General features: G+C 40.4%; 2 protein-coding genes across 7 annotated transcripts; one reads left to right on the top strand and one right to left on the bottom strand.

Moving 5' to 3' along the window:
* The first annotated feature begins 1,218 nt into the window (after positions 1 to 1,218).
* Positions 1,219 to 15,758, top strand: actr8 (actin related protein 8). The gene is made up of 13 exons (XM_006631048.3): positions 1,219 to 2,809; positions 3,155 to 3,325; positions 3,630 to 3,740; positions 3,862 to 3,966; positions 4,589 to 4,762; positions 5,471 to 5,564; positions 6,012 to 6,144; positions 7,077 to 7,230; positions 7,402 to 7,497; positions 7,975 to 8,115; positions 8,479 to 8,743; positions 9,379 to 9,542; positions 9,931 to 15,758. The coding sequence occupies exons 1-13, from the start codon at positions 2,684 to 2,686 to the stop codon at positions 10,072 to 10,074; spliced, it is 1,878 nt and encodes a 625-aa protein (XP_006631111.2). The 5' UTR covers positions 1,219 to 2,683; the 3' UTR covers positions 10,075 to 15,758.
* Positions 13,196 to 24,019, bottom strand: LOC107077437 (interleukin-17 receptor B). Of its 6 annotated transcripts, none has more exons than XM_069189499.1 (13): positions 23,156 to 24,019; positions 22,938 to 22,962; positions 20,947 to 21,093; positions 19,891 to 19,991; positions 19,263 to 19,389; positions 18,287 to 18,334; positions 17,867 to 18,039; positions 17,442 to 17,507; positions 16,816 to 16,888; positions 16,563 to 16,601; positions 15,967 to 15,993; positions 15,250 to 15,324; positions 13,196 to 14,991 (listed from the first exon to the last, which is right to left on the bottom strand). In XM_069189499.1, the coding sequence occupies exons 1-13, from the start codon at positions 23,234 to 23,236 to the stop codon at positions 14,318 to 14,320; spliced, it is 1,656 nt and encodes a 551-aa protein (XP_069045600.1). In that variant the 5' UTR covers positions 23,237 to 24,019; the 3' UTR covers positions 13,196 to 14,317. The 6 variants fall into 6 exon arrangements, with proteins under 6 accessions (XP_069045600.1, XP_069045601.1, XP_069045602.1 ...); XM_069189500.1 differs by having other exon boundaries at positions 15,967 to 15,990; XM_069189501.1 differs by having other exon boundaries at positions 16,563 to 16,598.
* Positions 24,020 to 24,096: the final 77 nt, after the last annotated feature.

Raw genomic sequence — 24,096 nt, 5'->3', positions numbered from 1 at the left:
TCTGCCGCCCGGCAGATTCTTGAGGTTGCACTGGGAATTCCTGAGCAAAGGGGCCAGTGCATCTGATGAGCAGCTTCTGATTCTGTTGTACAATTCTTTCCTCGTTTTGTCATCGGACCTCTCTGTAAGCCCACCTTTTTATATACAGCTGTGGGAAGACCGTCTTCCAGACGTAAAAACCATTTGATTTTTAACAACCTGACATCTTTATAATAGTTAAGGCCTTCAACATAATAGTTACATTTGCTGAATTGTAAACTAAATTTAATAAAAGTATACAGGATATAAACTCACTTTGTCGCATTTCTTTTGGATAATCAGTGTGGGGGAATGATTTTGAGAAGATACTAGCTCTAGTTCAGCTCTCTTCTTGGCCAAGTGTTGCTTGACTGAAATCAAATGATTTTAAAAATTGCTTTATTTTTTTTAAAGAAATCTCAAGACAATCAAATGGTAATATAAGTTGTAACACAAACATTTAATACTCTTTAAGAACTAAATCTTTTGCTGTCTGTGAATACAGATACATTGGATTTAATGCTTTGAAAAGAAGGAAGCCACCTACTATCCAAACAGTAGCAAAGCAAACCTTTCTCAGACATGGTGTTCGAAGTTGATGGAGAAATCACTTGTATGTTGTGTTTAAATAGAGCTCATCAGTCCTCTGGAGTACAGTCCAATTGCAGGGGCAACACTTGTGTCTGACCTGACAGTCTGTGATATTCAGTTGTTTAAGGGATTAAGTTGTAAACAATGCCTTGAACCAATACAACCCAAGACATTTATCAGAGTGACTCTATGCATTTAAACAAATAATTATATTGTGCCTTTCACTTTATTGGGTTACTGTTGTTATGATGATGTCTAAAAATTATTGTACTTGTATAAAAAGAAGAAACTTTAACTGCATGTAATTTATTTTTGATAAACGTATTGTACTAAATTCAGCACTAATTCTCCAGTTTATTTTTTGATGTAAAAAAATACAAGAAAGATTATGATTGAATGCAGTACACAAGACTTTGTTCAGGTTTAGATTTGTTCTGCTGCTGCGATTTGACAGCAAGAGGCAAAGATGTGGAAAGATGTGGGCAGATTTTAATCTTTTAAGAAAAACATTTTTTGTTTTCGACAGTTTTGAGAGTTTTTACACTGTATATGCTAACTTTTCAAATAATTTTCATTTTGCTGCCCCACTTCACGGAACAATTTCGTGTTTCTGCAGCAAAGTTTCAATTATTTATATACATATACAGCTGTGGAAAACTAAATTTGCATAAAAACGTCCGTTGTTTTAAAATTAACAAGTGAAAATAGTTTCAGTGTGTTGTGCGGTCACTACTAAAGCTCCAAAGCAGCTGCCCAAGATTTTACATGCCGAACTGTAAACATAATTTACAGCTACCTTCGTTTTTACAGGCCACAGTTTACGATTAAACCTCAGTGCTTTATTCTTCAATCCAGACATAAAACGAGTGAATGCAGTTTACACACACACACAAAAAAAATCAATTAAAAAAGGTCTCGGTATCAAGGGCGCGTTTTAATACGTTTATATTTAACATGCTTAACAGACGCCATTTCAGAAATATCGAACGATCCGTTATTGACTTTGAAAACGGTTCGTCTCATTTCAACGAATATGTGAATTTATTTTTATGCCACGAAGGACTAGCATCCCGTCCGGGGTTTTATTCCCTTTGTGCGTCCTGCGTCCTGCGTCCTGCGCCTGCTGCCGAGTGATCAACCGAAGTCGTGGGTAGGTTGGGCTTTCTCGTTTCCGCAGTGCAGCGGAACTCCGAGAAAGCACTTCGCTCGGCCAGGAATTCGAAGCGACCAAAATAAAACCCCGTGTTACTCTTAAAGTAGGCCCAGGTGTTTCCGGTGAAAGAGGGGGGCGGAGGGCAGTCCTGGTTAATGTAACACAACCGCATTTAGAAATGCGAGCTGTCTCGTAGAAGATAATTGCGTTTTTTTACTCCAATTTCGAATTCCTTTCCCTTTTGCTATGATAGCGATGACTTTACCAAACACATTTGCGATTTATATATATTTTTAAATATATTATATAGTATCTGTAGTTTAACGTGCTGTTTAAAATTGTGCACACCTGTCTCTTTTAATTGCTTAACCGTACGGTGCCTTAAAATACGCCGTGAAAAGTGCTGTATAAGAATAAAGGTTTTTGTTATCTGTTCGGATGGGAATACAGTGTATCTGTTTATTTATCCATTTATTTGTGTATCGCATACTGTTGTGACTTCTGTGCTTTGTACTTCTGTGGGAGAAGCCAAAGACAAATTTCCAGAGTAGCGGACAGTCAAGTGTCTATCTATCTTCAGGCTCACACCTGAAGAAGGCTCCACGGCCGAAACGTTGTGTTCTCTTTCTTCTTTTTTTTCAGCATGGAATAAACCTATTACTTGTTCCTTTGCAGCCTACGCATGCTGACGCAGCTCCCCACCTGAACTACAAGTGTCTATCTGTATGGGTTGGAGAATCGTGAAACCGAAATATTCCGGAGATTGCCGAAGACAGGAGGTGGGGGGCGTGTTAATGTGTGTGTGTCGCTTAAACCAAGCAGGCGGCATGCTCCTTTCAGTCTTTCGGAGGAAGCCGGCCTGGCAGCTCGGTCTGGTGTCATTTCACAGCTTCAGCGACGGAGACCTGGGGTTCGGGCGGGATGACGCAGGCCGAGAAAGAGCAAGAGAACGGAAAGGAGAAAGAGAAAGATCGCGAAAAGGAGAAGGAGCAGCGCGGTGTCAAGAGGCCGATTGCTCCACCCGTCATCCCGGAGCCTCTGCAGGAGGTAAACGCATCTACACCAGACCGCACTCCAGAGCAAGTTACCCGATCTAAGCAAAACAAAAACAACAAACCGGCTGTTTTAATTTAGGAAAACATTTGCGAACCACATTGTCTGTGTCAATCAAATGAATTGACCTGAAATCTCACAGCGAGCAACACCTTCCCTGCAATTTCCTGGTTGCACCGCACCGTTCACACGCGTTTAATGGGATTTTTGAGGTCCGGCGATACAGAATGCACAGGCGGGGCAGGGAAGTCTGTGCCTTTTAGGGAAAGGAACTGTAACACACAAAAAAACAACAACAACAACAACACCGTATGAATGACAGTTATCATCTTTCCCAAGCAAATCCAGAGCAACTTCATTGTGGTGATAAACCCAGGATCGAAAACCCTGAGGATCGGCCGAGCTACAGACACCCTACCCGTGAGCATTCCCCATGTTATCGCCCGAAGGCACAAGCACGCAGGTCAGCCCCGCCATGAGGATCCTTGGCTCCTGAGAGAGGGCCTGTCTGTGAGTACTGTACCGCCAGTAGCCTATTCACGCCAGCGGAGGGCGCCGTTTCTCACTTTTTAAATGGAAGCCGATGCCTTCTATTCACAAGCGAACCTACAACATCAGTTTTTAACTCTGTGAAGGTGCACCTGTTTCCACACAGTAAATATCACTGCTGCTCTTTACATAGTTGCATTAAAACACATCTTGTCACTACGCGGTGTTTAGGTTACATTCACCTTACAGGTAGGCATGAGGCTGATTGGAAGAGGCCACTGTTGCCTAACCACAGAGTGGATCTGTTTATTTCTACCGCTTTCAGAGACCAGAAAGCAACGAACAAAGGCAGAATGGTCTTAAGATGGTTGATCAAGCTATATGGTCCAAGAAGATGTCAAACGGGGCGAGGAGAATCCCAGTTTCGGCTGATCAAGTGAGTTGAAAGTTTTGTGCATGCGTCTGTCCGGGAGGCCGTGCTCGTGGGCTGAAAAAAGCGAACTTTCAATTGCAGCTCGTGCAACACGTCTGGGAGAATGATATTGTTCTTTCCGCAGGCGAGGGCTTTCAATAAACAGATGAGGCCGGCTGTGCTGGATCCAAACTCCAGAGTGAAGTGGACAAATACATCCCATCACCCCGAGTTTCTTGTGGGAGATGAGGTGAGATATTCTTAATCATTTGTCCCGAGCAATGTACAGAGGTTACAATTACAATTCAGTTGATTTTTCTATAGCACCTTTCACGTGAAATGGTCACTTAGCTCTTTCACAATCTTTAACACAGTCTATACAAACACGGTTGTGTAATACAGTGAATCAAGAGGTATGTTGTTTAATGTTGAAGAAGAAAGGAACCTGTAGAAATGTACGTTGTACATGTTCTTTCTTGTGTGTTTTCTATACAGTATATATCTCTTATATTATCTTTAAAGAATTTACACATATGTGTATGTAGACAGTTTGGTTAAAAAGCCTAGCAACCATATAAGGAGAAGTAGTTCAGGTAGCTGCTGATGCTGACGCAGCTCCCTACTTGAACTACTTTTTATCCTGAAGCCGTTCCTGTGTCTGTCTCCCCTGTCCATGTGAAGTGAGCTGCGGGAGCAGTTTTAAAACGTACCCAGCTGAGAGCCGGGTGCAAGACTCTGCAGCCTCAGAAGTGTGTGACGACATGAGAAGAAACTGTGTAAAGCTACGTCTGGCAGAGGAGCCAAGTTAACTATCCAATAAGTTGCCGTTTCATTTCCTAAACGCATTTCCTTTTTTTTCCCCCTTCTGGCAGGCTCTGTACGTAAACCCCACGGACTGTTATAACATCCACTGGCCAGTCTGCAGAGGGCAGCTGAACGTTCACAGCGGGCCCAGTGGATCGCTCACTGCTGTTTTAGCAGACCTGGAGACCATCTGGTCTCATGCCATCCAGAAGTTTCTGGAAATTCCACTCAAGGACCTGAAGGTACCTCAGAGGACGACGGCTCTAGTGTTTGGCTCTGCCTCACTCCCGTGTTGGGGTGTGGGCTGTGTTTTGGATATAGAAATCCTGTCCAGCCCACACTCTAAATGGAAAAACCTCACTTCGGAAAGTTTTTTTTTTTGAGGGCTTTCTGCTACACAATACTAGCTGAGTCACTTTTTCGCACCAGAGTGGAACAGACTCTGACATCTGAGACGTACAGAAGGAGCGTAAAGGAAATGGCAGTGTCACACAGGAAGTCTTTCTCCCTAGTCTGTGGTCTGCATGTGAAGTTTCAGTTCTTGTGGGTGTTGGTTGGGTCTGGGTTAAACCACTGACATTGACTCCTGGTCCTGGTGGGCCACTGTGTTTCCTGGTTTTCATTCCACCCTGGCCCCGGATGACTTTTTTTAATCATTTTATTCATCAGTTGTTCACTTCATTGGTCTATAATACCAGTATTGGTCTTTAGTCATTGAGGGTTTTAGTTTACTTGTAATTTCAGGTGGATTTTGGCCGTCTAGGATCAGGATGTCACTGGGCTACGTGGTGTTTATTTAAAATGCAAGGCCATGTTCTTATGTTTTATTTCTTATTGAATTTACTTGTTGGCGTTATTTTGTTGATAATATTTAGAACATAGAGTGTGTCTGTTTGTTCTTTGTGAATACTGACTATCCCTCTCACGGACCAGTGTTTGTTGACTTTCAGTATTACAGGTGCATCTTGTTAATTCCAGACATCTACAATCGACAGCACGTGAAGGAGCTGGTTAACATGCTTCTAATGAAAATGGGCTTCTCAGGTAAAATGAGATAAACCTGAGGTTTATTGCTACTTAAAAAATATGAGCAGAAATCACGTGAAAATTGAATTTTGTATCACGTACAAATCCTTCGCAGGGAGGCAGTGCTTAATCTGGGCAATCCGAAATATGACCATCGGGTTGCACAGTAAATGGCAATGGGGCAAGAGGCTCAACTTTGCTTGTGGATTTTTGTGCAGATGATAAAATTAAACACACTACAAATGTGTAGGTGTGCACCTAATAAATGATCTGGTAGTGCGGTTTAATCATGCATCTTTGCTCTTTACTGAAGGGTTTAATAACAGAAACTTGTCGTGAAAGATTTAGGTTGTAAAAAATGATTTAATGAAGATGCTCTCCCGCCTCGTGCCAGTTGAAGCAGACATGTTGCAGGAGATGGAGACGAATCGCAGGTGTGTGTTCCCTTTTGTTTTTAACTCGCAGCTACTGTAGTCCATCAAGAGTCTGTGTGCGCCACCTTCGGCAGTGGCTTGAGCAGTGCCTGTGTGGTGGATGTGGGAGACCAGAAGACCAGCGTGTGCTGTGTGGAAGATGGCATTTCCCATCGCAGTTCCAGGTATGTTGGAGAGTGGTCGACATCCATCAGTCCCGTAGTAAGACCCGTGGGCAAGTCAGGAGTTAAAAGAGTCCAGTCACCTTTGTCGTGGACAAAAGTCTAATGATCCTTTGCTCTGTTTGTCTATTGTCTGTACATACTGTCACTATTATGTACTGTTTTGTAATGGACTGTCTACATTGTGTGGCATTAACTGTTGCGCTGTTTCTACTGTACTGTGCATGTCCAGAGAGAACGGCGTGGATAAGAATCTCATTGTACGTGTACTCATGGCACAGAAACTCCTCTCTCTGTTTCTGTCTAAATGTGGGTTAGGACACCAGAGCACGGGGGGAGAGCCTCATAAGCTCTGCACCGGCCGCAGATCCAAAGGCAAACCCATGCTTTGTGGGTGTGCTCACCACCCACTGCCCGAGCTGCTCTACCAGCACTGAGGGTTGGGGGAGCACAAAGATTGATTATAGCTTCATCTTCTGGAAAACCCTAGACTGAAGTGTTCTGCTCTGGCAGTTCTTCTCGGGGTGTAGGACACGGCGCAGACACTGTCTGTTACTGATTGCTGCTGTTTTTGCTGGGTAGCAAGATTACAGTGATAACAAAGGTCACATTCCGTGCTTGCACTCTGTCCCATGTAACAGTAAAAAAACAAAACAAATGCCTTGACGTGTGCCTGTGGTTTTTATTTAGTAAGTATTGTTCAAAGGTCACATTTAATCTTTTTTTTTTTATTCAGCCTTTCAGAATAATAGACCTATTCTTGGCTTGTATAGAAGCAAAAAAGTATTTAAAGACTTTCTGTGGTCATTGTATAACTTCAGTTAGAAGTTTGGTTAAATATGTTTTGAAGATGATGGAGCCACAGCTGTGCGTTGTAAAACATCCTTTAACCCCTGTTAAAGTTAAGTAATAAATATATATGGTCTGCATTGTAGATTGTGCTTGGCATATGGAGGCTCCGATGTGACAAGATGCTTTTTCTGGCTGCTGCAGAGGGCTGGTTTTCCCTACAGAGAGTGCCAGCTGTCCAATAGGCTGGACTGCCTGCTCCTTCAGCAACTGAAAGAGACCTTCTGTCATCTTGACCAGGTACAGAGCAAACCAGGTGCATTCTGGGATTTCCAGGAGCATAAAACTGCATAGTGCCTTTCTGTTCTACTTGTGTCAGAAACTCAAGGCAAATGCTGGTGGACTTTGTGTATGTTTTTGAAATGCACCCACAGACCAGATGAGCTCTAAAGAAAATTTATTTTGCATCAGGATATTTCGGGACTTCAGGACCACGAGTTTCGCATCAGAAACCCTGATTCTCCTGCTCTGCTTTACCAGTTCCGTTTAGGAGATGAGAAGCTGCAGGTACAAACCTCCCTATTCCCTTTCTCTTGATTCTTTGCAAAGCTTGAGACTTGAGAGTTAGTGTAGGTTGTACTGTTTGTTTTAGGCTTTCATGTGGCTGAATGTCTAAATCTTCCATTTGCCGGTACAGTGATAATGATCCCTTAGGGTGGAACCTGAATACAAGACAGATGATGAGAAAAAAAGCTCAGTCCTTGCTAATTTTACCTGCATGGTTTGTTATCTGTAGTTTGCTGTTGTAGTCTCTTCTGTTCTTGAATAAGCCTTGTTCAGATACGAAAATGTCTGTTTCTTATCTGAGATGCCATTTGCAGTCTGTTGGAAACTTCTGTCTTTAATTGTGCGTTCAAATAAGGAGAGCTCAGAGTTTAGTTTTACCTTTTTGGGAGTGAGGGGGATTCTCATTTGTGGAACAAGAAAGCCTGTTCTTGCAGAAGACTGACAGATTTCTTGTTCTGATCTGAATTTGGAGTTCAGGCTCCGATGGCAATTTTCTATCCAGCTACGTTTGGAATTGTGGGGCAGAAGATGACGTCTCTCCAGCAGCGCTCGCAGGGGAACCCAGAGGACCCCTACGATGAGCACTACCTGCTGGGAACGCAGAGCAAGCAGGACCAGGTGCGCCTGTTCCCTTGTCCCTCCTTGACAGGGGTGGCATCTGCACAGTACTGGCAATCATGAGCTAATTTTAATCCCAGAACCCGTTTTACAGTTCCAGGTTGGGGTGTCTCAGGACTGCAAGCAGATATTAAGACTGCACAAATAAACCCAGTTATAATGTAATAATAAATCTGCTATAGCTGCTTGCATTTGTCATTCTTCCTTGTTGTTTGTTGGGTTTATGAGACACGGGAGTTTAAGATGTGACCTGTAGGCAGAATGTGAGATGAGTACATCCTCTAAGAAAGACATTTCATTAACATCCTTCAGGTACATGGATAATCACCTCTATGTGCCTTTTTTCTGTGTTCGTGCAAGCAGTCTGCAAAAGCTACAGCAGAGAGGAAGGCCCCCCCTAAGCCCTCTGGTTTCGACGGCGAACCAGGCAGCCAGAACCCTGAGGCGGCGGACCGGAGCCACCCTCAGGACATAGACCTGGGCCACTCCCAGAGCGACTGCCTGATGACGGGCGCGGACGTGGACGAGCCACCCACAGCTCTCATGTCCAGGAAGACTGCCATAAGCCAGTTCGAAGGCAAAGCGCTGGGCCTAGACAAAGCCATTCTGCACAGCATCGACTGCTGCGGTAAGTACGTTTTTAATACTGTGAGCAGCGGTAGAAGGGGGGTGAAGAATATAGGAACAGGCTCAAATGGGAGAAGGCCGTTCAGCCCACCTGGCCGTGTGGTAGTTAGTAGATAATTGACCTGAAAAATCTCATCCAGCCGTTTCTTGAAAGGAGCCTGGGTATCGGCTTCAGCAGCATGGTTGGGCAGCTTGTTCCACTGTCCCACAACACACTGTCTCTCGTTCCTGGTTTTAAATGCACTATCATCTAGCTTCCATTTGTGCTCTCTAGTTCTGGGTTCTTAAAAATGTCCTTCCTGCAAGATAGCTATATTTTGCATCAGGCTGCCGTCAAATGAGAGTGCTTTAAATTGATCCCTGCTGGGGTTTTCAACCAGAATTCCAGCTTGCCGAAGGGAAGCATCTGGCACGCTTGCCTTAACTGAGTATGGAAACGGTGTGGAATGTAAGAACATAAGAAACAATCGTTATGAACTAGAGTCAATCACTCTGCCCATCCAGCCTCTTTTGTGGTTGGTAGCTAACTGATTTGAGCACGGCTACTGTCCATTTCCGTTTGCAATTGTCCAGCTGTTTTGCACAACTCCGTGGCAGTGCGGTCTTTAACATCCTCCCGCTTTGACCCATTTGAAGCTTCGGACGAGACGAAGAAAAAAATGTACAGCTCCATCCTCGTAGTTGGCGGGGGCCTGATGTTCCACAGGGCCCAGGAGTTTCTTCAGCACCGCATTCTGAACAAGATGCCGCCGTCCTTCCGGAGGGTCGTGGAAAACGTCGAGGTCATCACGAGGCCTAAGGTAAGGCAGCTCCGCGCGTGGCGCTGGAGAAAGTGGCGCCTTGCAGCCGGGGGAAATGTGTTCCGAGTGACTTTTGCAGTCGCTTTCGTAGGGTTTATTTTGAAGGGCGTTTAAAACGTCGTGGATTGGTAAAGACGGTCTGTTCGGTACATTGTAAAATTAGTTAAGGCAGTGTAAGTTCCAGTGCTTTCACTTTGGGGGGGGGGGAACCTAGTTTACATGACTAATGAATAATGTAATGTGTTGGTTCATGAATCTGACTACAGCGGAGGGGGGAAACACGTACCATATATTAGAAAATTCCTGCAGCCATGGGACTTTCCCATTCGCATCTTGCAAAGAGGGTTGACGGACATTTAGGTTGTAATTGTCCTGGCCTTGCCTCAAGGACATGGATCCCCGGTTGATCGCCTGGAAAGGCGGTGCGGTTCTGGCGTGCCTGGACACCACCCAGGAGCTGTGGGTCTACCAGCAGGAGTGGCAGCGTTTTGGCATGAGGATCCTGAGAGAGAGAGCGGCATTTGTCTGGTGAGCGCACCGCCTTAAGAACGCTTGGCGGACTTCACACCGACGAAACGAGAAAACTTTTCTTCGGAGGTGGCACCTATGGGAATCGTTTCAGTTATCTGCCGCCTGTGAGCCGAATTTACACTGTGTGTTTGGCCAACGCGTTAAGTGAACCAACTGGAAACTGCGAAGGACTCGCTTTTTTTGATGAAAAAGCTTTCTGGACTTTCTGTTCTTTCTTCCACAAAAAAATGTGTATAATAATATCAGTCTGTTTTTCCCTGCATTTGGCTTTTACACATTATGGCTGACCCGACAGAAAGTGAACTTCTTGTTTGTCCGCTGCTTTTAAAAAAGAAAATGTGGGAGAAAGAGGAAGTGTAGGCAGACCTCTCTAACCCGGCCGCCTTTGAACCACTCGTCTTTTAACGTGTCCCAGGCAGCTCAGCTCTGTACTGGAGGGTGAGCGCTGATCAGAGGACGGGCATGTAGACAACACCGTGAGTCTGGAGCATCCTGGGGGGGCCGGGGGGGCCGCCGACAGTCTTGGTCAACTAATTCTACACCACCCTCGATGGCGCTCAGCCAATAGTGCGCCACTACTGGGCTTGCATCCCAGTCACAGTGGGCTAGTGACATACAGCACACAGGTGTGTGCCTTGAACGGTTGTGCCATTCAGGCCCCATATATTCACAATATTTGCAATATCTTTATCTTTATCTTTATTTCTGTCAAAGATGGAAGCCAAGTGTGACGTGTGGGACTCAAAATCTCCTCCTTGTGTCTGTTGGAGCATGTTGTAAATGCAGTGCCAATGAGTTTAGAAGTCATATATTATATTCGTATATTAATTCATATGCGATTAAACCATTGTCTTGACACAAGCAAGCTCTCTCATGGTTAAATTCTAGCTTCCCTTTTACGTAGTGGAAAGAGACAGTTAACTTGAATTGAGTAAACGGTTAAAAGTGTTTTCTCTACCTGTGTCTTACTTGACCTCACAGGATTCAGTAATACTGATTTGTCTGATCAGATAAAGTAGTTTTCAGTCATTATTTTTTCCAGATTGTAAGGATGTGGTATATCGATGTACAGAAAAGATTTAACGCAAGATCAGAAATATAGGTCATATCTAATTAGAGACAGGAAAGGTGATTACAATCTGTTTTGACATTTTGGCCCAATAAGAAGGACCTCTTGAGCTGTCATAATTCACCAGTAACAGTTTTTTTTCCATGATGGTTGCTATGCGAGAGATTTTATAATTGGCAAAATGTAATTAGTAATACATTGAAAACAAATTGTGGCTCATGAACACAGTTATGCAGCTGTTCAATTTTAAAATAAAAGCAAAACCTGAAAAAAATAATTTCTCTAAAATTGAGCAAATAAAGGATTTATGAGTAAAATTTATGAGTTTATGAGTGGTCTAGTGGTTAGAATATAAATGATCAAATAGAACAAAATGAGTCCTTTTACGTTAGGGGTAGGTCTTATCTTTGATAAAGAAATGAATATGGAAAATACATTTTCTCTTGCATCCCTTTGATATTAAATATTGAACGGGACTTTTTAAAGCATGGAAAACCATGTCAGTCATCGTCCTCTGTGGTACCGAAAGGATATGTGGAGAACGGCAACAATCATAGTACAGTAAATGAAGATGTGCCAGTTTTTTTAAATCTTTCCAAGGAGCAACATTACTTCAGTTCTATTCTGAAATGAAAATCCGCAAAAGTGTGTGTAAACAATAAACTATAAAAAAACAGTTATACAATTTAGATTTTGCAAAAGACACCCGTGTTGGCCTGGAGACTCAAGTTCACGTCTGTACGTGCACATAAATGTTGAAAAATCTAATTAAAAGTGATTTTACTTGAACTCTTGTCGGGAAAGACCCACTTGCGGGCCTATAAATCTAGTCTATTGAAGAATTCTGGCACAAGTTCCTTAACCGATTGGTGATTTGTAAGCTCGGTACAACAGATTTTGCACTTGATGTATCAAACCTAGAGTATCCCTGTTTCTGCTGGGGTGTTAATAAATCCAACTGAACTACTGTTCTCTGCTCTTGCAAAATCACAAGTAATCAAAATTACCACTAGCCCTGTACCAGTTTTTCACGTTAGTAGCTTTCAGTTTTATTCCAGCTGGATCTGGGCAGCATTCCATTGAGCTGTTCACCTTTTGACACTGCAAGCGGAGCTGGTGGAGACTGAATGACTGGCACATCCTTCCTCGGCAAGGAAGCTTAAATTATGCTTGACTCATCAGTTTCTCACCTCTTTATACTATTTAATTTTGATGAGTAAAATGGGTGATTGTTTTTTTTTTTAGTAGTTCAGTGATCATTTGAAATGAGAATACCACCACCCTGTAGCTCTCAAGGAACCCTGTTGTGCATCAATTAAGTTACAAAATCGATGCTCACAACTCACAAGTTCAAAATCTTTGTAAATTGCTATTAATAATATGAGTTCCTTACACTTCTATAATGTTTTTCTGGACACTCTACTCAAACTGCTTTATAGGTAATGGGGACTCCCCTCCACCACCACCAGTGTGCAGCCATAGTGCATAGCCAGTACTCTCACCACACACCAGCTCTCAGTGGGGAGGAGAACAGTGATGAAGCCAGTTCAGGGAGGGGGACTATTAGGAGGCCGTGACTGGTAAAGGCCACCAGGGAAATTTGGCTAGGATGCAGGGGTAACACCCCTACTCTTTTCGAGAAAACACCCTGGGAATTTTAATGACAATCCGAAGGATGGCACCTTTTTACAGTATAGTGTCCCCTTTCCAATACTGGGGCATACGAACTCACACAGACCGCAGGGTGAGCGCCCCCTGCTGGCCCCTCTAACACCTCTTCCAGCAGCAGCCTTGGTTTTTCCCCATCCAGGAGGTTACCCATCCAGGTACTGACCAGGCTCACACCTGCTGAGCTTGAGTGGGCTGCCAGCTGTGCGTTGCAGGGTGATATGGCTGCTGGCCGTTAGAAGTAATTAAAAGGCCTGCTGATTTGTGGTTGACCGAAGATAGGCTTTGCTTTCTTGCACTGAAGTGGGTTACAAAAGGGGCAAATACTTATGTTTACCAGCAGCCACAGTTGCCAACACACACAGTGAAAAATGATTTAGTTACATTTTTAGGAATATTTGTCAACATTTATTTAAAAAATATATAAACATTTGTTTAATCTTTTTTACGTATTAAAAAAAACAGACATAAAATCAGCATATAATAATCTTAATGCATTGCTTGAATGAATGAGCCAGTTATACCTTTAACTTTTAAGTTGCAAGGAATCATCTTCACAAATCATTGAAATTCCTCATTGCTGCACATAATTTGATTAATAAAATATATCAATGAACCAATGTTAAGAAAATCCAGAAAAACGTTTGTAGATGGTAAACTATAAAACTCTTAATCTAGTTTCTGCAAAGATCAAAATTATGTCAGCCTGCAACCTCAAGATCACATCTGTAGATGCACATAAGGTGGCTGTTTAAATACTTTCAATCATGCACACATTAAATCCTGTCTGTGCACAGTGCTATAGTGTACTTTACAGCTGTTGGCTGTAAAAGGGATTGTAAAAGAAATTTAATTCACTACTATTAGTTTAATGACTAATAACTTTAAACTCTGAAACGGCGGCAGTTCATAGATGTATATTGCAAATCAGATCTTTTGCAACTCATCGATCTAAATATTTGAGAGCAAGCAAGCAAGCAATCTGCTTTCAATTCCTTCAGGTCTCAATGTCAATGGATTCTGTTGTTGAACATAAATATAATGATCCTAAGCACATACATACTGTATCATGAACTTTGTATCGAGCATTATTGCACAATGACAGTTTATTCCGGGGTTATAAACTGACAGTCATCAAGGCACATCACCATCTGTTAAAGCTGCCAGATATTTCCAGGTTTCATAAGGTACATTTATTGATCACATTTTGATTTGTCTAGCACATTTCTTTATGTATTTAATACCACCTAAAGACATTAGAGCTATAAGTCAAATTAAAAGCAATTAAAGTACACTTTTTTAAATTGAACAGCTAGTTACCAAGTTAGCTTGGAAATATTCACTGATGTAGAGAAAATATCTTTTAAAATCTTCGTAATGCGTAGAAAGAGCACCACCCTAACTGAAAGTACACAAGTGGTTTCCAATTCTGTCGTTATAAGAGTCAGATATTTCTGAGTCTTTGCTGCTTTTTGTGGACCGGCTTAACAGATTTGTTGCATTTTTTTCAAAAGTCAGTTGTAATTTTAATCAACGGGATTCTTTGAGATTTAAAATTTATTTGAGAAGCCTCCCATTTTTGAAACTCGTATATTGCGTCTTTCAATTTAGTGGTCATTTCTTTGGTGTAAGGAGACCTGCCAGGGCCCATCTGACAGCAGGTTCTTTTTGGAGATGTACCATGAAGGTTTGCACAAAAAGATTCTAGGTCTTTCATGAGACGATACAATTGGCAGGGCTTTAAAACAGCAGGGAGGTGCTTCTTGCTGAAATCGTTATCAAAACATACAATCAAGTACTGTCTGAGGTCTGTGTGCTTCATCCCACTGATCAGCATATTGAGAGTGAGGGTGAAAAGGTCATCTACAGAAGCCGGAACAGCATGGTTACTCAGATCTGGGTTCGAGCTGGGCCAGTGGCTGCTCACTGTGTTTGTACATATGACTACGATCTTGTCGACAGTCTCCTTTTGCTTTGCCAGCCAAGGCACCAGACCCAGTTCAGCAATCTTCTGCCCCTGCCAGGCATCGATGCTGACTCTGCATTTGCAATGCAATTGAAGGAATTCAGCAAAACTCACTACAGCTTTCTGAAAAATGTGGTTCTCTGGAGGATACACAATGAGTACTGTAACTGTTGCAGTGCTCGAGTCAAAACTTCTACCGGATCTGCTGTGCCTATCTAAAGAAAAAAATAAAAAGGCATGTCAACATTAGACAAAGAAAGTGTGGATAAGCAATACCTACAGTGTTCCGTTGAACTTTTTCCTTTTTCAGTTCAAATTATTAAAAATACTGAAGTGCATCTACTAATGATGCAAGCATTTAACAGGATTTAACAATTAAAATTGTATGAGGCATTATGATTATAGACCTTTCTCTTGATCTATTACTAAAATGCATATGCTTTTCATGTGTTATACAGTCATTAATAACTTACACCATATGTAAATCCCAGAGACTAGAACTGCAAAAAGTCCAATACTGATGATAATCACAGTGATATATATATTTCCTGAAAGAAAAAAAAACAGTTACATTAATAGCTGATTCATTTAACACATAAACTCAGTATTTACAGTAGGTTAACATTCCCAACTATTTTTGTCCTTCCTCCAGTAGACTTAATTCCAAGTCTTAACTGCAGTTTTTGTTCAGCAGATACAATCCGAAAGAAAGCAGATTCCTTCACAAAAAATTAATTCACACTGAACATCAAGATTCCAGCATAGCTGGGATGAAAACTGAAAGAACATGTCCTTCAATAAAAAATGAAAAAAATCTGTCATAGGAGATTATATTCTAAAAGATATGATGTTTTTTTTAGTCAGACAAACAGAAAACATAAACTTGTGTCTGAAATGTCATATTTTTCTCTTTGTTTGGTACCTGTTTTTCTGGCTTACAAAATGAAATGAAAGTCTTAAATAAATATTGTGTGAAAACCAACTTTTGATTTGTCTTGGATTGTGTCCCTGTCTCTCTTTGTGATTTAAAATGTTTCTTGGAGGGATGTAATTCTATCATTCTTTGGAACATGTTATAGAGGATGACAAGTTTATCTCAAGTACTTACTAATTTGCTTAAATAGTTACTGTAAATGCATTACTATCACTGCCCACACCCAACATTGAACTAATGCATATTGTCGCCTTACCAATATCAGGCTTAGGAGTGGTTTCTTCTTAAAAATAAGAGAATAAAATACATAAATTTAGTTACTTTTTTGTAAATTTGTAAATTTTGAATTATTTAAATACATTTTAAATTATTAGTTAAAAATAACAACTTCAAAAGGTCAAAGGATTTAAATGAGATAACAAGTACTGTCTGAGGTCTGTGTGCTTCATCCCAATTATGAATTATTTAAATACATTTTAAATTATTAGTTAAAAATAACAACTTCAAAAGGTCAAAGGATTTAAGTGAAATAACAAGTACTGTCTGAGGTCTGTGTGCTTTATCCCACTGATCAGCATATTGAGAGTGAGGGTGAAAAGGTCATCTACAGAAGCCGGAACAGCATGGTTACTCAGATCTGGGTTCGAGCTGGGCCAGTGGCTGCTCACTGTGTTTGTACATATGACTATGATCTTGTCGGCAGTCTCCTTTTGCTTTGCCAGCCAAGGCACCAGACCCAGTTCAGCAATCTGTTTATCTCAAGTACTTACTAATTTGCTTAAATAGTTACTGTAAATGCATTACTATCACTGCCCACACCCAACATTGAACTAATGCATATTGTCGCCTTACCAATATCAGATATCTTTACAGGCATAGGAGTGGTTTCTTCTTAAAAATAAGAGAATAAAATACATAAATTTAGTTACTTTTTTGTAAATTTGTAAATTTTGAATTATTAAAATACATTTTAAATTATTAGTTAAAAATAACAACTTTAAAAGGTCAAAGGATTTAAATGAGATATAAGAACAACTCCTTTTCAACAAAGATATTACTATACTGTAGTTAAACATTCTCATAAGAGCAATCAATGAAGAGATACCTATTTGGCTGCAGTCCACCTTTTCATACAGTCTTCTACAATCACTTTTACACCCATCAAAATATGGAATTATCTGAAAAACAAAGCAGAGCATATTATTATTTAAAATGTACTGAACAGGGACTAGTGAGCAGGAAGGGCAAACTCTCACTGGTCGTGAGACCAGCGGTTTCCAGCAACATGGCAACTACATAGTACTTTCACGTTATACCAAGTTCACATTTTGTGCTTCATTCAAAACTTAATCAAATTTTTCAATACTGTCAATCAATTATTTTGCTACTGAGATTTAATAACCGGTCTGAGAAATTGAGACTGAGGTCCTGGCTACCTGATCATGAAAAGTCCCATGGCACAGCTTGCAAGAGTAGGAGTGGATAAATGACCTCTCTACAATCCTCCCTTAATTCAGTTGGTTAGGTAATTTCTAATTTCTCCACCTCACTGTGTAGAGGGGCTTCTGGCACAGAGTTGCTGGCAGTCTTTGCCCACGCGGGTCCCCTTCTGTACAGAATGTGAAGCCCTTTGGGATCTTTTGGGATGAAAAGAGCTATAGGATTGCAGGGCCCTATTATTGTCATAGACCAGCCGAAATTCAGTATTTTCCTCAAAGCTTTTTTTTTTACCTCAATGAGCATGGATTTACAATCTTCACTTGCAGTTATTCTTGTAGATATTCTGGAATCATTCTCCTGCATGAATGATATACACATCATTAAAACATGAAACACTACTAACCACAATGTAATTGTGCAGAACAAGGGTGTATTTGCACAAGACAATTTAACTATAAGCATTATAAATTACAAGCTGCCCCAAGAAGGCTCCACAGCTGAAACGTGTTTCTTCTCTGTTCAGCATGGAATAAACCTTTACTTGTTCCTTTGCATCCTACGCAGTTACATACTGTACTTGAACTAAATTGTAAGCATTTACCTGGTATGTATTTGCAGTAATATCAACAACACATTATTTGTTATTAAATTTGCACAGTATTTAGCTTTGTAAAATTAGATATGGGTTGCTTTATTTAAAAAACATAATTACTTACCACAGAAATATCATATTCATCAATAAGTAAACAGCAATATGGGACATTTTCCAAACAGTCTTTGCAGTTAAGTGAAGCAATGGAGTATGTTTTGGAAAGTCTACTGGGTATAAAGGACATCTCAATTTGACCATATCTTATGATGGCATGAATATCTGGTTCCCACGTGGATCCTATAAGCACAAACCCAATTACAATGCTATATATAGTGCTGATAATTATACTTTTAAATTACCTATATTCATAATATGATTTGTTCATATACCTAATATTAATCTTGTCTGCTTTACAGAACAAGCTACCAAACTTTAACAGTAACGTATAACAGAAGTACATTCCCAATGATCTACAATAAAGTTGTACTTGATCAGCAATTACAACAATGTAGTGAAATAAAAAGATTCAGTAACAAAACCTTACCTCTCTCAACACAATATCTGTGGTGTTTCATTCTTTCATCATTGCAGCCTGAGAGGTACAAGATATAGGCAGCAGTGAAAACCTTTAATGGAAAACTGCATTGATTTCTACCTTATACTTTACACTTTGGAATGTCTAAGGAAATATACAGTTTGTGTGCCTTATTTCTGGCCAATTGCTACATATTATGTAACAAACAAAAGACTTTGAAAACCGTGTGCAGAGACGCTGCAATATTTTTCACCTATCTTCAGTTCCAAATGTACATCCCTGAACCTTTTTTTAAAAATGATGGTGATTTCTCTGAAAGTTTTTTTTTCTTATTGTTGTGATATTTTAGAATACCTAAACAGTGACAGGGGACAAAACCGATGGCTTTTCACTCTGATCCCTGGATCACTAATATGCACCCCTGAACAGTGAGTCGCCACCTGTTCAGAAATGTTGTCTCTAAAATGTGACAGCAGCCAAAGTTATCTTCCTTATGCAGAAGGAAAACCGTACAGCTAGGGAGGGAATTGCATATTGCCTGCTAAATCATGCATATAGTACTTTATATACAGTAGTTGAACTATAGCTTAAATTGTGGAAAAGACTACACTTCATATACATTATAATAATTGGATATCCAGAAAACACATTTACTTTTTATATAGGTAACACGCACTCCAGTTTAACTTCTTAAAAAGTGAACACACAAGCCTGCCATCTCCCTTAGACTTCAATGTCAGTAGTATATTACAAAAGAGGGACTCATCTGGAAAAGGACAGAGAGACATCGGTGCATCCCTAAGGATTACAGCAAAGAACAAACTATTTTCTTTCCCTGCCAACATGTCTTGCCTGTACCGCAGTGTTTCCAAAATGATTTTGTATCAACTCTTCCTAGATAGTTTAAGACATTTTTTGCACTATAGTCTGCATAAGTAAGTCTGCATAGCTGTACAGTACATAGTTCATTAATAATAAAACCTACTTGGTGTTTTAATTCTTCTGTGTTTTTTAGGTTCTTCTCCTTTAATGTTTGGTGGAGGAATGTTAAGAGCAGATACCAAATATTCGCTTTCAGGCTTAGCAATGTAATCAGTGAAGTGGAACCACCACTGTAAAGAGAGAAAAACATCATTTTGCTTTAAATATATTCCCCTTTAATTCTATTGATGCATATTCTACAAAAGTCAGGCATTTCTCTTTCTCTTTTTTCATTCCAAAAGTACAAATAAAAAGCCTCATCCTTTGCAGTTTCCAGAGTGGAACCTCTAAGAAAAATACTGCAATATATAGTATATTTCTAAAAGTGTGTGGGTTTTCTGCTATCTAAACATCTTATTTTAACACAATTCTCAATTCAGGAAGGAGTATATGAATCTAAACATTTTAACTTTATTAGATTGAATAAACCAGATCCTGCCAGCTGTCAGGAATGACTAAAGGATACTTCATACTTACTACACCCAGTAGGATAGGGCTTGCCTGACCAGTCGCTACACTATATCTGCTCAGTGGGGCTTGCTATGCCAATACTCTGTTCTAAAGTATGAAAGAAACCCCGATGCCTACTCAAGAACTGCATATAAAAGCATTTAAAAATAGTTGGTCAATACCTGATCTTGAGAGGAACATTCATTAAAAGGATGTAAATAATTACATCTAAATTGTTTCCCATTTATATTGATGATAGTTGCTTTAAGAAACTGAAGGCTTCCTGAAAAATAAAAATACACATATACAGTCTTTTTTTTTTGTTATTGCTGTTGTATTGTTACAACTTTGGCATTTTCTCCTCTGATTGAAACATCCCTTATACACAAACATAAGAAATTAAAACAGATGAAGCATCATGGTGCTTGATTACAAACTTTATGGGATGTTAATGACTGCTAATGAGCTAATACACACTGTCCCAAAAGAATAAGTGATTACATATCACCCCAATAATTCTAGTGTTTCACGTATTGCATGTACAGCAACCAATCATCTTTTGCAGTAAAATGTGTTTGAGCACAATGTGCCACAACTTCCCTGAAGTGCTACAGTACTGTATGTGCAAAGTGTAACCTCAAGGTATTAAGTGGAATGTGCAGAAGCTTTGCAGCACAAAGGGAACAACAGTAAGCCAAGCAACAAAGCCTTTGTCCTGAACACAGGATACCACAATTGTCCCATATTGACAGCCAAACAAACTGTTGTAACATACGTTAAATGTCCCAGAAACCTCATCAACACACTTCTTTGATGTTCAGTGACAATCATCACATCAATGATAACATACGGGTAGGACACCCACAATTCCTAATGACACCAGCGCAGGACAAATGGATTAGAGTCTGGCACTTCGGATTGAAACTTAGTAACCAGAATGCTGCCTAACAACCAAAGAACTAGGCCACCAACAGTCAAAGCATTACATGGACACTGTGACTGACTGACTTTGTGTATCCTTCTATGTCCCTTTGTGGCTTTATCTGATAGGGGTGTGGACACAGTTTAACTTGATTTATTTGATGCTGATATCTCATTACTGTTATTGAACACCCACTTAGACTTGCTGCTGTTCGTCATGGGTTGCAAAGCACCACTTTTCTGTATTCAGTTATGGCACAAAGAACACTTCTATCAAACAGCAAAATCACTAAGACAGAAGCATGAGAGTGGCATACCATCTGTACTCACGGACCAGCTGATGTTCAAAGATGGCCCTGTGGATTTGGGTAAATGCTCATTCTGAAACACTGTGACAGTTAGGTCCCGGAGATCAGAGGGGGTGAGGGCATGTTCCTTTAACCATTCTGCAGGTGGAGTGCCATCTTTAATGAATTAAAATTCTCATTAAAATTGCAGACGGAGCAGAGAAATGCATTGTTTTGTTGAGTACACGTAATTTTCTTTGCGTTATACCAGTCATTGCTGCAAACCTGCTGATATAATTGAATCTCATTGAACATTCTAGTCATTTCTCAGTTCTCATAGTCTGGTATTAGACGTGATAGTACATTCATCAATGTCTATGGAAGAGAGTCCAGCAAACTTGTCAGCTTGGTTAGGCTGGGGTGTGCTCACCTACCATGGTTGAGGGGATAATGATAATTAATAATTCCTCACACTTATACAGCACTCCACCCAAAGCGCTTTACAGGTAATGGGGCTCCCCTCCACCATCACCAACGTGTAACCCCACCTGGGTGATGTGATTGCAGCCAGATTGCACCAATACACTCACCACCCACCAGCTCTCAGTGGGGAGGAGAGCAGAGTGATGAAGTTAGTTCATATGTGGGGATTATTAGGAGGCCATGACTGGTAAAGGCTGGGGGGAAATTTGGCCAGGACGCAGAGGGCAGCGCCTTTTTAAAGTATAGTGTCCACACCACTATACTGGGGCATTAGGACCCAGTATAGTGTGAGCACCCCCTACTGGCCCCACTAACACCTCTTCCAGCAGCAAACTTAGGTTTTCCAGGAGTCTCCCATCGAAGTACTAGCCAGGCTCACACCTGCTGAGCTCCAGCAGGTTGCCAGTTGTGAGTTGCAGGGTGATAGGGCTGCTGGCTGATAGGGTGATATGACATGCCGTTGGCTCTTGACAAACAAACAACCAGCCCTCCTCTATTAACTGGAGGTACCCAAGGGGTTTTGAATAGCAGACAGGGAGCAATTTCAATAAAAAAAACAAAGAGTTTGGAATTGGGGTTGTGAAGGAACCACAAGAAATGCGCTCCGGAGAACAATTGCACTACACATTAAATTCCTATTTTTGGTGAACCAAGGTCAATGAGTTATTTAAGCTCTGATAGTGACTAGAGGGGGGAAAGACTGAACCTTTTTTAGCTGAAGGAATACTCGAAGCCCAGTCCATCAGTTTTGAACCCGTTTTGTTTGGGGTGCAACTTCTTCATTAAGGGTCGTATTTTGATTACCACTCGTGAGAGTTAGATGTCTTGTGGAAGAGTTCAGCTTTTATGAGGGCAATCTTAACATCCCCATTTTTTCCAATTCAGAACCTTAAAGTGATCCACTCAAACTGAGAATCGCACTGTGCGTTTTGATTCAGCAGTGTTTGCACGCTGAACGATCTAATACAGTATAGTGTAAAAAACAGTGTGGTATGTGTAGGTCTTGTATTTCGTAAAACAATTTGTGTTATTGTAAATAATTATGAATTTGAATCTGTATCCCGTTTATTACGCTGTTATTGAATTATGAAGGAAATCAATAAATCACATGGTTATAATCATTCCTCATCATAGAGGACGTTTTATGTTGTAAATATATTGTCAGTTATGACCCTTTAACGTTTATAAAACACACCCTTATTTGTTACAATAGTATCGTATTGATCATTGAGACTGTCTTTAATATTTCCTGCTGATCAGAATTTGTATAGTTAACCTCAGTGTAACATTATATTTTCAAGTTTTTTTTTTACAATTAACGTTTAAGAAAGGCAAAATCATACTGTATATCATTGCGTACAGAGACGGGATGTCATACAAATGAAACAAAAAGGTTATAAATGTCAACTTCATGTGCAGAATGAAGTTTAGTCAATTTTAAATTAATTTTAATTTTAAAGCAGAAGACCTGGCAGGACCGTTTTAGAGAGGATATGTCTTAATAAAAGTAAATCAGTTGATCGGTGTACGGTACTTACGGTCTTGTTCTACACATTTCACGCCCTGTAACAGATTCAGAAAAATAACTGAAACGTTAGTCCAACTGTTTTTATAAGTCCGCTAACATATATAGTACCTGATCAGAATAATAAAACACACACACACACAAGAAACAACAACATAAAAACAGCAAATGATTCAATAACAAACAAAAAAAAGCCAAAGTAAACCAATAACATTGATCAAAACTGCTTACCTGCTGGGGAAGCCTAGTCACTTCTGCTGATAGCAATTGAAGTAATGAATAAATTGTTAAATGCTTCAGTGTTCCTGTCATCTTCTTACTCAGCTCTAACCTGCTATGAAAATTGCGCTCCGGGAGCGCAGGTTATATTTTCATGTGCGGCCGGAAACAGTGACTCAGATAGTCTGCTTTTGCGGGGTTATATTATTCGTAGTTTAAATATCTGATAGCAAGACGCGCGTGTTCTCCAGAGTGGTCACACTTTCTTTTTCCTCTACCCCAAGTAAGCCACAAAATATAAAGAGGTTTTCACAAACTGTTTGGCAAAGTTCAGAGGATACATTTTTTTTTTTGTATGAAGTTGTGAACCGACAACTAACGTCTACTACTGTACCAATTTAAGGGTTTGGAAATGTAAAATATTGCATTAATAATAGCCGCCTTGATAAACTACTCCGGGAAGCCTTGATAAAAACAAAACACTTTAGTAATGTGTACTTCAGGTTAAACATGGGAAATATAAAGTATAAAATACACTGTGAAAAACCACTGGAAAACGCTGTAAAAATCTGCATTAAACAAGAATAACGCGACAACTTAGAAGACTTGTGGCATTCTTTCTTAGAACAAACCCCTTTGTGTACAAGTGTGTAGTTAGAGCAGAAAACCTCTTCTGTTCCCAGCTACAGTATAGCACCTTCCACTGGTTTTAGAACCACTTCAAAGCATGACTATGAAGAAATATCACCGATATTAAACGTGGTCTAGACATACACGGTCACGAAATAAAATCTTCTGTGTCGCACAAATTCTTTTACTTCAGATTTCTGTCTGACAATTCAAGGTCAGACAGAAAATGGGAAAGGGGGGAATGTTTGACACAAAACAAAAAAATAAGGAATATGCGCCACGACAGGCAGAATGGTTTTAAAACTTCAGCACGTCCGACGTGA

This window comes from Lepisosteus oculatus, chromosome 4, assembly GCF_040954835.1.
Source record: "Lepisosteus oculatus isolate fLepOcu1 chromosome 4, fLepOcu1.hap2, whole genome shotgun sequence".
Taxonomy (NCBI): Eukaryota; Metazoa; Chordata; class Actinopteri; order Semionotiformes; family Lepisosteidae; genus Lepisosteus; species Lepisosteus oculatus.
Note: the sequence above shows the minus strand (reverse complement) of the source record. Positions and strands in the feature narration are given on the sequence as shown.

Coding starts and splice junctions, on each gene's coding strand:
- actr8 (XM_006631048.3), top strand. CDS start 2,684: ATGACGCAGGCCGAGAAAGAGCAAGAGAACGGAAAGGAGAAAGAGAAA. Junction 3,741..3,861: donor TCCCAGTTTCGGCTGATCAA/GTGAGTTGAAAG, acceptor TTCTTTCCGCAG/GCGAGGGCTTTCAATAAACA. Junction 8,744..9,378: donor GCACAGCATCGACTGCTGCG/GTAAGTACGTTT, acceptor ACCCATTTGAAG/CTTCGGACGAGACGAAGAAA.
- LOC107077437 (XM_069189499.1), bottom strand. CDS start 23,236: ATGACAGGAACACTGAAGCATTTAACAATTTATTCATTACTTCAATTG. Junction 22,963..23,155: donor TGACTAGGCTTCCCCAGCAG/GTAAGCAGTTTT, acceptor AATCTGTTACAG/GGCGTGAAATGTGTAGAACA. Junction 18,040..18,286: donor CAGATATTGTGTTGAGAGAG/GTAAGGTTTTGT, acceptor TTGTGCTTATAG/GATCCACGTGGGAACCAGAT.